Consider the following 13,300-nt stretch of genomic DNA (forward strand, 5'->3'; position numbering starts at 1 on the left):
AATTAATTAACTTGAATTTATGTTCCTGTAGGCTATGTCAAGGAAAAATTTCTGAGAATGGGGGAAACGAAAGTATGTTGCTTTAAACGGTACAGTGAGCACTCAAAATCAACATTAATTTCCGAAATAGTGGATTGTCTGACGATCCACATATCGGTGAGATAAAGACTTTTCGAAAGTTGCATTATAGAGAAAAAGAGGGTTGGGTTAATGACTATTCTTGCATTATATATGTAAGTTATGTTTAACGAATTCATTTGCATGTCTTCATCGTTTGATAAATCACTAAGATGTATATATATGATTTTTATTGTCCAAAGGAGAACATGGTAGAGATTAAGTGGAAAACTGAATCAACAAAAAATCCCCCGGGTGATCTAGAGATTATGCAACAAGTCTTAGTTAAAATACCTGCATATATTCGGGGATGGTATAGGGTCTCGAGCACTAGGAGCGACTCTACGAGTTCGCAACATAGCACAAGTGCGTCAGGTCGATTGAGCCACACCGAGACATCTGTTAGACTTACTTTGACGGAGTCCAAGCTTGCTTCAACCAAAGCTTATTCTAATGAAGGATGAAGTCGCTGAGTTGCGACAAATGGTGAGGTCGATTGTATCCGGCCGATCACTTCCAAGTTTTTCATCTTTATTAAATGTTCAAGGCCAACGTTCTGAGACTCAAGATCGTTAAACATGCTATTATGATTTTGGATGTTTTTTGTTGATAAATTTGGACGATACATGAATTAATTGAACATTAGGGTTTCATTAAAAGGTTCTTATCTTTTATAAAACAAATCTGTAAACAAAAATTCGTTTTGAGATTTTTTTAATTTGTTCTTGATTAATTTAATATTATTTATTAATTTAATTTTATTATAATATATATATATATATATACACACGCACGCGCGCGTGCGTGCACACACACACACACACACATATATATATATATATATATATATATATATATACAGCCGAATTATAGATGAAATAAATATATAATATATTTTTTGGAGAACGAATTAATTTAACAAAAGTGTAATTAAATATAATTTTTAGAGAAGATTTTGAGTTTGTGCATCTATATATCATATTTAGAGAATGTTTTGTAAGTGTAACTAAAGGGGATTTCTAGAGAAGGTTTTTTTAAAGTGTCACTAAAGCCAATATCTTTAGAGAAGCTTTTCCATCATCTTATCTAAAAGTATCTTTTAGTAAATCTTATAGACTATCACGAATACTTGAAAAACGTCACTAATATATACTTTTAGAGAAGTTTCTAATAAAAAGTCGACTAACCTTTAGAGATGTTTTGAAAATGTATCTAAAGCCTCGAATAAGCGTCTCTAAAAGCTGACAAAAACGCATCCTCTGAAAACATTCTCTAAAACCTTTAACTACCATTATACAGAGAAGCTCTTGACGAATTGAAAAACTTATCTAGCTAAAGGCTTTAGAGAAGCTTTTAAGACTTTTAAGTACAAAACAACACAATCTCTGAAGGTCATTTTTCTTGTAGTTTGATAAATATCGAGTAAAAGCTTTAAGACTCAAAATACATGTTTTTGGTATGTACAAAGTTTTCACACGACAACTTGAATTCCTCTTGCTAGATATAGGCTAAATGTAGGTTTTACCCCAAATCTTGAGATTCCTTTGATGAAGACTTTAGATCTCCAAGACAAAATTCTAGATATATTATGAAAATCCCTCAAGAACACCTCCTTATATCCCGAAACATACACAAAAGAGAACCTAAGAGAGAATAAGAATTGTTGGTGTAAAAGAACCAAATCATAGATTCAAAAAACAAAGATGTGATCTTAAGTTCAACTTCTATGAACCCCAAAACTCATCAAGAAATATTTAATAATCAGTGTTCCCGTCTTGAAGAGCTCAAGAAACCGAATCCATAGCAACAAGAATCGTCCGAAACGGAGTTGAGATAAAGAAGTTATGGTCAAAATAAAGAAAACCCCTAATTTTCGGCCTCTTTGTGTAGGTTACAAGCCTCCACACGACTTTCCCAGCGACTTTAATTAGCGTGGAGAGTCACCCAAGACCAAGATCAGGCTTCCAGAGCCTGACCCGACTTCTGAAGTGACTTTAACTCACTTGACAACCAACTTGACATTTTATTGTGTTTTTAAGCTGATTTGCGACTTCTCGCATGACTAAACTTGCATGAGAGGTCCCTTAATGTCTCGAATGACTTCCAACACAACTTTTATTCATCCGAACGCAACTACGACTCTTGGTCCAAACATTGAATAATGGTTGGACACTGAATGGCTTGCTAAAACAAATATACACCCTTAAACAATTAACCATAAAAGCACAGGTATTATATTAGTCGTCGTCTTTTTTATGCTAACTTGTTTCGTCATTTTCATTTGGTCAAACCTTAGTGTTATTTTCATTTGGGTAGTTAATTTTAATGTGCAAAACATCATAGTTAATACTAGAAGTCCGATATGTCTAGAGAAACAAAATTAGAAACCTAGAAAACAAGTAAAAGATGACAAAATCAAATCCTAAAAACATGAAATCCACCAAAAACCCTATAAAGTCGCATAAATGTATTCGGCTAAAAATACGTTGGGCATAAGACGCAATCTTGCATCTTGCTCGAAAGATAGATTATATTTGGGAACATGTATTTTATACCTCGTGCCGTAATTGTTTTCCTAGGATCAAACCCCCATTGACTTTTTCCGATAATCAAATCACAATTTTACAGACGTTTGATCCATATAAAAAAGAAAAACAACCAAATTGTTCTCTATACTATCACATCACATGAATGAACAACTTCAACATGTAATGTTTACTTAATTCAAAATTAATATTATAACACGATTCTAAGGTTGGTATAAATTAAACGTATATATATATATATATATATATATATATATAATATGACAATAATTAAGAATACATGTTGCACAAACTATTTGTTGTTGGAGAAAAAGTTAGAAAATTCGAAGTCGAAAGACTTATGGTTATGTTTTATTATATTCCAAATTCAACCTTATTAAAGTTGAATATTTAATTAATGGTTTTTGAAAGCTAGAAAATCATTAAAATTAAGTTTGTTTACAAAGTTTTCTAAATTAAATTTCTCGAAGAAAACTCTGTTAAACATCATTTGTAATTCGGCTTGTCTTTTCATACAATTTGGAAACGTAAAAAAAGTGTCGTCAACGAATGCGATAATTGTTATGCATAAATAACAGTTGCACGTAAAAGTAATTCAAGATAAGAAGGTTGGGATAAATACCCAAGAAATATAAATTTTTGTGGTTCAAAATATTCGATAAGTAGTCTAGAACTCATCGTCATCCCAAAATTCGGCGAGACAAAGTCAGAGAGAGAGCTATACACAAAGCCTAGTACCTGAGAGCTACGTCCTGAAACAATCGATCTTATGTTCACGTTTAAAACTCTTCAAATTTGATCGTAACTATCTTTCAAAACAAACATTGAGAATAACAATACTTCAATTCAATCTCTAAGTAAGAAATATATAGAATTGATACTTATCATAAATAAGTTTTTTGGTACACTCGCTCGTATATAGTTCTCTTTCTAAGCTACGACTCTATCTTAGTTACTTGATGGTTACTTTTTACCAAAAAGACAACTAAAAAGAAACTAAAGGGTTATGTAGCACTCAAATGTTTAGTTCTGAATTCGATGGCGTTTAAGCACTCAAATGTAATGGTCCGTGCAAGGAGATATATAAAATTTTAGCCCATGAAAGTGTTAAGTGTAGTGGACTACTGCCGATATTGATTACGATCTTATCGAGGTGTGCGCTATTTTAGAAAAGCGACTATTGTGGCTAGTTACGTGGGAGAGATGAAGTACCTGAGAGCCTACTTATGACTAACTGATTTAAAGATTTTTATATGAACTAGTTTTACTAGTTATGGTGCTGACGGAGATTTCCTAACTAGACTGTATGGTCTAACCTTCATTTTGTTTTTAAAAAATATATATTTCAGGGCAGTTTAGAAAGTAAAGGAAAGGTAAAGCATGAGAACGTATTATGTGAATTGTTGTATTTGAAGCCTGTCAAGGAGTTTTATGAAGTCTGCTTTTGTTCATATGGTTATGTTAACCCTTTTGTATAAAAATTCATTTAGCAAAAAGTTTGTAGTAGATTTCAGGAAATTGCATTGTTTTGGTGAATAGGCCCGATTGTATTATCAATATGATTTGATATTATATCAAATCATATTGATAATACAATAATAGGTGAAGGATCTTGTTAGAAGGAAGTTATACACTACAAGAAAAAGCTTCATTAGTGACTACTTATATTTTGGTCATTAACTATGATGTTAGTGACGATGAGAAAGGTCGTCACTAATTTGTGCTTACTAATATGAACTTTAGTAACAAAAAGTAAATTAGGTCGCTAAGTGGCCACTAATTTTCATGCAAAAAAAAAAAGATTTTTCATATCAATTTATTTTAATGACCGACTTTATGACGACCATATTTTTCGTCATTGATGTTATAAATTCATGCGTTTAGTGACCAAAATGATGGTTACTAAGTTGAACGGATTAGTGACCAAAAATTGATAGGCATTAAGTTGAAAGTTTTAGTGACAAAAAATAAAGTAGTCACAAATTTGTAATTTTTTGTGACCAAAATAGTGGTCACTAACTAGTTGGTTCTTTTTAGGAATTTTAGTGACAAAAAATGGTCGTCATTAAGTTGGAAGTGACAAAAATATAAGTAGTCACATATTTGAAATGGTTAATGAACCAAAAATAATGGTCACTAACTAAATAGTATTATTTAGGGATATTAGTGATAGAAAATGGTGGTCATTGATGTAGATGGTATTCCATACATAGATTGTTGTAGTGAGTTAGGAGGGTTAGTAATCAAAAGAATAGTAGTCACTAAGTTGGAAATGTTATTGACTAAAAAATGATGGTCACTAAGATAAATGAATTAGAGACAAAATAAATAGTTGTCACTAAATAGTATTAAAATAATTGGTGAATTATAAATTGAAAATAATAGTGATAAAAAAATTTGGTCACTAAACTTAAAAATGTTGATGACCTAGAAATAGTGGTCATTAAATCCATAATTTTGAGAAAATTTTAAGATAAGATATTGTATTATTATTTTATTATGAAAATAAAGTCTAACTAAAAATATAAAATAATATTTAAAAAATAAAAATATTTCATTTCATTTCATTTTAAGAAATAAAAAAAGAAAAAAACCATTTTAAGAAAAAAGTAAATCAGAAAAAAGAGAAGTAGTAATCGGAGTTGCTCTCCCTCTTGTTATTCTAGTGAGAATCGGTGCCCTAAAATATCCGGTCGCCTCCTCTGTCCTGCTCGTCGTCGTCTCCATTTCTAGTCGTTGCTAATAAAGTAAGTACCCTTTTATCATGTAATTACTATAGTGTACACAAAGTTCAACTCGAGGAAGAAAACTGTAACAATGTAAATGAAATTCGTGGCAAACTATTTGCTTCATGGCTTCGGCAACGTGTAAGACCAATGTTTGATATTTGTTTTTAAAAATTTATATATAGAGTACTCGTGCAAGAGCGCTTACAGCAGCTCGTAGCTATTATATGCATGGCTTTGTTACCCAGTCATTCATCCTGAGCAATCTCTTCCGGTTCCGCAGTGTCCAGATCTGGCATCTTTGCCTCTTCTTGTTCAGGGTCCCTTTAGAACCGCAAAACAAAACGGTTTTAAACCTGGTTAACCAATTATATGTTCTTCCCATTAAGGTGAATTCTTGTCCACAATCATTTGCATCTGAAATTCGTATATTGTCCACAATCAAGAGTCTTAAGTGAAGCGAGAAAGTGACGCTTGAATAAGGGGTAACTTATTTTCGAAGTTGATGAATGTGCTGGACGTATAATTGGGGAAGATAGCCAGTGATTTATCACCAAAGGCGGGTGTCTCGTGTGTGACCATGCAAAATTTGATGAACCACTTGGAGAAATCAATTAGCATTGTTGAAGGCGAATATCATCAATAAATGCATGGTAAGGTGTTATTATTATTTGATTTTTCAATTAAGAGTTTATTTGACATTCTCCTCCTAGTTCCAAACTCTTTTTAACAACTCATTCCATTGATTTACACACTCTCCTTCTCTTTGTTATAATCTATATGAACCTTTACAACATGTGGATAAAAAAAATAAGTGCTTTTTTGGGTAAATGGATTACAGGAAAATTCGAATTATGATCCAAATTGTCGGCTGATGGTATGTGCTATACATATACAGTTGGCCAACCAACATAAGAACAAACTGTTTAGGTTGCATGTTCATTACAAAAAGTTTGCTACCAAAGAGGATGCAACCAAACATCCTCCAAATGGTATAATCAATACTGATTGGGTAAAACTATGTGAAAAAGTTTCAAGCAAGGAGCTTCAGGTTTTTACTTGTCACTTGTTTTCTAACATTTGTAATATTTGTTAATAAGAAATGTTTACAAATTATAGTTATTTCCAATTATCTAACTTTGTAGAAGATAAGCACTAAAAATAAGAAAAACTGATCAATGAATGAAATTCCACCCTCTGTTGGTACAATTTCCATTGGAAGGATTATTGATAAGGTGCGTAGCTTATTAGGGCTTAAATCTTTCATTTATGTTCGCATATTTATTTTATTTGTATTATGATTTTCATATGAAACAGAGAAGGAGATAAGGAGAACAAGTATCAAGTATCAGCAATTGAACAATACAAAATTGGCCATTTTTCAGCAAAGAAAAACAAGATGGTCAATGAGAAGGCTGATAAAATTTGGGTACTTTTACTACTATTCACTTTGCATTTAAATATGATTTCATTTATCCCATAAAAATGAAGTGCTCATGGATATAAGCCATTGATCTCAACATGGCACCTAAAGTGTCCCTAGACTTCTGAAACTTCACATCGGATTCTCTTGAACTAGTATCAGAATCTTGAAAAGGGTTTCCTTGAAAACTTCTACTGTTTTATAATAGTTTTTGCATATTTTGGTGAATGATGTGGTGCTTTGTTGAGTTTTTATGCATGCTTCACTTAATTGAAGGGTTAAGTTTGCTCTATGTGTTTTAAATTTCTTGTTAGGGTTTTCAATTTGAGTGTTGTGATTTTTGTCTGTGTCTAGAAATTATGTATGAGTTCTTGATGGATTTCTCAATTTTGATGGTTTTGATTTGTGGGTCTATCACTTTATCTGTATGTTTTTTTCAAACTGCTTTTTTCCTAATATGTTTATAATCATATGCAATATGATTTAGGCATATATGCTTGGCATGCTTGATTTCATGATTGCATTTTATTTATTGCTATGATATTTATGTTTTGTTTTGATGTGCAAAATGAATTACCAAGTGAGGAAGCTGCTTCTTCGTGTTCACCGGTAGAAATTTGTTTGAAAAAACTGCATCGTATTCCTGGATATATAAATGGACATGCCGCTTTGACAAAACATGTTTTAGCCACAGAAAGTCTGCAACTGGAGTTGGAATTGGAGAAGAACAAATCAAAGGCATTAGAGGAAGAAGTTCGGAAAATTTAAGAAGAACAAGTGAAATTTCAAGAAAGAATTAAAGAAGAACAAGTAAAATTTCAAGAGGAGCAGAATCAAATGAAGGAAAAACTGAACCTCATTATGACACAAATGTCAAAATTATCTGCATTAGGATCTCAAAACTAAGAATTCTATGTTTTATTTTGGTTGGTCATTAAATGGTTTTAGTGATAATCAATTGACATGACAATGAAATACTTGCTTTTAGTTTGGATAAAAAATTATAAGTTTTGCAAATGAATTAATATTTTGGGTTTAGATCTTTACAGATCAGCAGATTTTAATTTTATTTAATCACAACAATAGTAAAAATTAACAATTTTTTTTTCATGTTTTCTTAATTAGTGACCACTTCTTTTTGGCCATAAATGGAAGTTAACGGATGTTAACAGAGCCGTTATCTTGAATAATTAGTGACGACTTTTAACTATTTAGTGACTAAATTAGTTGTCACAAAATATAATGATCAGTTTAATTTTTATTTTTTGAATTTGGTCACTATTGGAAATTAGTGACAGACATTTAGTGACGAAAAGTGACCATCGAAATTTTGGTCACTAAACGACCTTAGTGACCAATTTTAGGTTGTTAGTGACCAAATTTTTTTTTGTCACTAATTAGGATTTTTCTTGTACTATATAGTGAAAAGTATAAAAAGAGACTTGAACTTTTGATCATTTTTAATCTTATGTCCACTCATGAATTGCATTTTAAAAAGGAATTGATTCCCTGCATCTTGGTACACCTCATTAGTGTTGATATTCAATTAAGATTTATTCATTGATGCAAATCTCTTCTTATACTTCTCACCATAACTTGACTTTTAGGCATAGTGATTTTAAAGCAATTTGTTATTAACGTATTTTTAAGCATACACTAATTGGCTAATCTCCACGTCAATTTTTTCCTTCTAAATTTCCACATGTTAAACTCTTTTCTAAATTTCCATGTAGTTATTTTCTTGCAATCTTCGTTGATTATTATTTATAGTTTATAATATTGATAAGAGATGTTTTTTTGCTACGGTGAAAATTTTAGATCATAGTTTTTCTATAAAGAGAGAGGGGGAAGGATCAAACGAGCAAAAGGTCAAAATATAAAATAACACGAAAAAGATCAAGTCATATGCGATCTTACACTTAAATCACATATGATTACTGAACACGGTAAACATAACGGGTGAGCGGGCAACTTGATAGAATTATAAAACCAAATTAATTATATTATTGAAACACTTGTAAATTTGAATCATAAGCTATCGGTTATTGATGCAATGGAAATTACACATTGAAAAATGCTCAGTATGTTAAGTAGGAAGCATTTTTCTCTTTATTCATAATCATATAACGCTTGCTATTCAAGGATAATTGATGGGTTCGAGCGAGTGCTCAAGATGTAGCATTTTCTTGGCTTAGACATGGTTCCAATCCTAAGAGAGATTCTTGTTTTAAGCAGGAGGTGGTTGTCCGCCTTCAGCTGGTGGAGGTTGTCCGCCTTCAGCTGGTGGAGGTTGCCCGCCTTCTGGAGGTGGCTGACCACCTTCTGGAGGAGGCTGACCGCCTTCAGGAGGAGGTGGTGGACTTCCTGGAGGAGGAGGTGGTGATGGCGGAGTTCCAGGAGGTGTATTCTTAGGAGGACCACAATTGTAGTAGCAAAAACACATTAATTTTGATTCACGTTCGTGACAAGCTCCATGCTTTGCATCCTCCCACTCTATGCATTGTTTGTCACATTTAGTCGTGTCCTGACACTTTCCAAACCAAGTCTTGCTCGGCTTTTCACATATTTTCCCCTTCACGGTCGAGAATTCTGTTCATATAATTAAAAATAGTGTTTAGTTAAAAAAAAAGTTAATCAAGATAAGAACGAACCAACGCCCCTTAATTAGTTTGCCATTAATTAACGTTATTAATTAAACTGTTTTATTGGTTATGTTATAACACTCTTACCGTGTTAAAAATTAACATTTTCTAGACAATCTTTTAGCAATCATTCACACATTAGACTGTTTAACAAGACAAACCAGATCAATTATTCTAATATAACAAGTCTCTTTGGCTTTTTCGCAAGTATAATGATTTATTTGTAACAAAACCAAGTTAATGACCAAAAAACCAACCATTTATCGTAACAACGATAGAAGTAAGTGACACTACAGGAAATTAAACCCCATTTCTGAGAAAACAAACGCTTGTAATTAAAAGCATCGATCATTTAATTATTTGACGTCAAATTTCACGAGCGATTAGTATGACGCTTTTGAACGATAAGGAAATTCTCGAACATGGATAACATCATCTATATTAACATGATCAGCGTTTTCATAGCTTCAAAATCTCCATTATTGAAAGAAAAAACATTTTAAAAACAAAAAAAAAACAGACTAAATTTTTTTAATTAAGTACCTGAGATAGCAACAATGAAGACGAGCAGAAAGAATGCAAGTGAAGTTTTTGCCATTTTTGAGCTGGATGAAGAGAATATGATGACAATCGAGAGTATTTATAGGAGAAAGAATTGGAGTTTCAAGAAAGTCTGTGTATTAAAAATCTTCAAGAATATAAATCATCAAATTTAATTAAATATCATAATTTCCACACGTGGTCTTGTATTGATTTAGGGTTTTTTTTTTTTAAATTGCAACAAAAAATGTTTCATAAAATAAAATAAAATGTTTTAAAAAAATAAAATAAAATGTTTTAAGTAAAACAAAAACTACGGATTCATTCGTGTCCCTTGTAGTAAAAGGGGAAATTAAATAGAAACGGGATCAATTTTACCTTCAACATTGTTTTAGATTTTGGTGATCATGAATTCGGTCACTGGTGTAACCACGTAGTTGTAGTTAACGTGTTAAAGGTAGAGGTGGGTGGTGGTGGTAGACGATAGTCGTGGTGGCCGATAATGGTTGCCATGGTGGTGGCATCTGCAACGATAGATGATAGTGACCATTAAAACAAATATTATATTAAGACTATATTAATTTAGTAAGCGTAAATTAAGATTTTTTTTAATTTTTATCTCAATTTTGTTCCATTTTATTTGATCTATTTTGGTGGGACGAAAAAAACCTTATTACACGAGTCCTATATCGTGTCAAACATGAAGTAGTGAATTTTTTCTATCCTAAAGAAAAATTAAATATAAATGTTTTGATATTTTTTCCTTAATAAAAATGAATGATACTTTCTCGTCTAAAAAGATTACTATTGTTTATTATGTTCTTTTTAATATAAATGGATCGACAATAAAATTAAAGGGAAATTAACCACAAGGTTAGTGTTTGATTGGTTTGAACTTGGCTTCAAAGGTCAAAAATATCAAAAGGACTCATGTTCAAAATCCAAAGAGGAATAAAAATCCCCTTGTGGCCACGGAGGTTCAAATGCGGTGACTTCGGGCTATCTGCAAAGCAGGTGGTCACCCTGGGATTAGTCGACTCGCATAACGGATTAGATATCAAGGTTAATAAAAAAAAATTAAAGGGAAATCGATTTTCTAACCAAGTTCATTTTTGTAGCCATTTTTAGAATCGAGTTCTCATTTTAGCTAGAGTTTACATAAATGTTTTATGCATTAATGTAAACCCTGTTTTCAGATTAAAAAAATCTATACATAAATGTTGATCCTTACGCAAAAAATTTACACAAATATAGATTTTTTTATGGTGTAAGTTGAATAGTATAATACCCAATTAAAGTCATTGTATCATTATTATAAATCGATTAATGTCGTAAAGTTTGAATATACTATACAATCCATAACTACTCGTAACAAAATCTGGTAAACGTAGTTTCGTTTCGTAAAATTCGTAAATTAACCTTTTGCGCTAAACAACATTTTTTAGAACTGGTTTTCAATTAATTTCTTAATTTAAACATCGATAGATAATATTTTAATTGCTTATGTATACATATAAAGAGTTGCATATGCAGGTTATCTAAGACATCGACCAAACAAACGCACGTCCTATGAGTGTTGCAATAAGTTTATATGACGTTTTAACATGTTATTTATGACATTTTTGAAATAAAGCATCATATTCTTTTATACTAGTTGTGTACTCACGCAATGCGGCGGGAGCCATGAATTTTAACGATTTTGAAGTTCCACTGGTTTTATAAGATAAGATTTAACGATGATATATGTTACACTTGATCTTTACATATTAATACAATTTGAATAAATAAGAGTTATAGTTCCAATTACAGGCTATCGATGAAAAAAATTGTATGACAGTTTAAAATCCAATATATTTAAAATCCAACATATTTAAACGACTCCACAAATGTGTTCGATTTACACCAAGAGCAAAGAACCAAGAAACTTGAGTTTTAAGATAAAYACTCAAAACCAATAAAGAAAACTACAAATTTGACATATCATAAGCCATGAAAAGACAAAAAAAGATGGGCTTTAGAATGAAGTTTCAACTGCTTACCTTTTTTCTTGTCCAGAAGCTCAGATTAAGGTTGAATTAATACATGTATGTATATATACATATTTCAAAAAAAACCCAAGAACATATTAATTCAGAACATAGTATACAGTACAATTTGGACAGCCTAACCCCAAAATATATAGTATATATATAACCAAATAACTATAAAAGTATAAATTGTAAATATTAAAAATATTTTTTCACAGTATATATAACATATAATAATATAATTAAGTAAAAAACTATTCAATATTGGACTTATTTCGAAGATATTAACGAGACGATTATAATGGTGTAACTTGTTAAAATAAAAATGTATTTTTTAAACATGTTTTAATTGATATACGATTATGTATATTAATTTGATAAAGGTTTAAAATGAAACATCTAACAGTAAAGAACGTTAAGTAAATTAATTAACTAATTATAGGGGTATAAAGTATAAATTTAAAATTATAATTTAAAAAAAAATCGGTTGTGAGAATGTGAGTGTATGTGAGGGGGTGAGTGTATGTGAGGAGAGGAAGGGGTGAAAAAGTGATATAAAAGGTATATTGGTCATTTAGTATTTTAAGACTTTAAAACTTTTGTTAAATTTGCTTTATAAGATAGTATCGATTACATAATTTGAAAAGGAAAATGTCCTATAAACATATATAATTATAGCACATTTATCAAAAGTATCTTGTAAAATAACTAATATAACACTTTATTTTGAAAGATGTCCTAAAAGTTGTTAAAACCTTATATTCCTATAAACTTATAAACTTAACTCCTCTACAATAGTATATTAGAATAATTAGACATTTTTTTTGTTTTATAAACTCAATTTTATTACAGTAAATTACTCTAGAAAAATAAATCACCATGATGGGTAATGTTAGGATAAATGCCGAACTAATGTATATGAATTAGACGGATGAAATTTCGAAAACTCAAAAGGTAGGCGAAAGGTCGTTGCCATGCATCGCTAAATTTGGCACAACAAAACCAATCTTATGTTCACGTAATATATTAGCTTTTTCATAACAACTTAAATTACTTCAACTACATGTTACAAACTTCGGTAAAAAAAAATTGATTATCGACAATCCTAACCAGTTCCACTCAGAACTCCCCCGTAGACAATAAATTGAGGAGGCGTTTGGTGATCAGCTGATTGAGCAGCAAGACAAGCAAAAGTATTTTGGCAATTAAAAGTCATCCCGACCTTCTGTTAACTGAGCTACATGCCTGCAGTCTGTAGACACTATTTGTTTTCATAACC

The 13,300-nt window shown here is 31.1% G+C and overlaps 1 protein-coding gene across 1 annotated transcript; it reads right to left on the minus strand.

Moving 5' to 3' along the window:
• Positions 1 to 9,039: 9,039 nt before the first annotated feature.
• On the minus strand, positions 9,040 to 10,052 carry LOC112506305 (anther-specific protein SF18-like). The gene is made up of 2 exons (XM_025110313.1): positions 9,998 to 10,052; positions 9,040 to 9,401 (listed from the first exon to the last, which is right to left on the minus strand). Exons 1-2 carry the CDS (start codon positions 10,050 to 10,052, stop codon positions 9,040 to 9,042), a joined length of 417 nt encoding a protein of 138 aa, XP_024966081.1.
• Positions 10,053 to 13,300: the final 3,248 nt, after the last annotated feature.

Source organism: Cynara cardunculus (genome assembly GCF_001531365.2).
Source record: "Cynara cardunculus var. scolymus isolate 2C chromosome LG 2, CcrdV1, whole genome shotgun sequence".
Classification (NCBI taxonomy): Eukaryota; Viridiplantae; Streptophyta; class Magnoliopsida; order Asterales; family Asteraceae; genus Cynara; species Cynara cardunculus.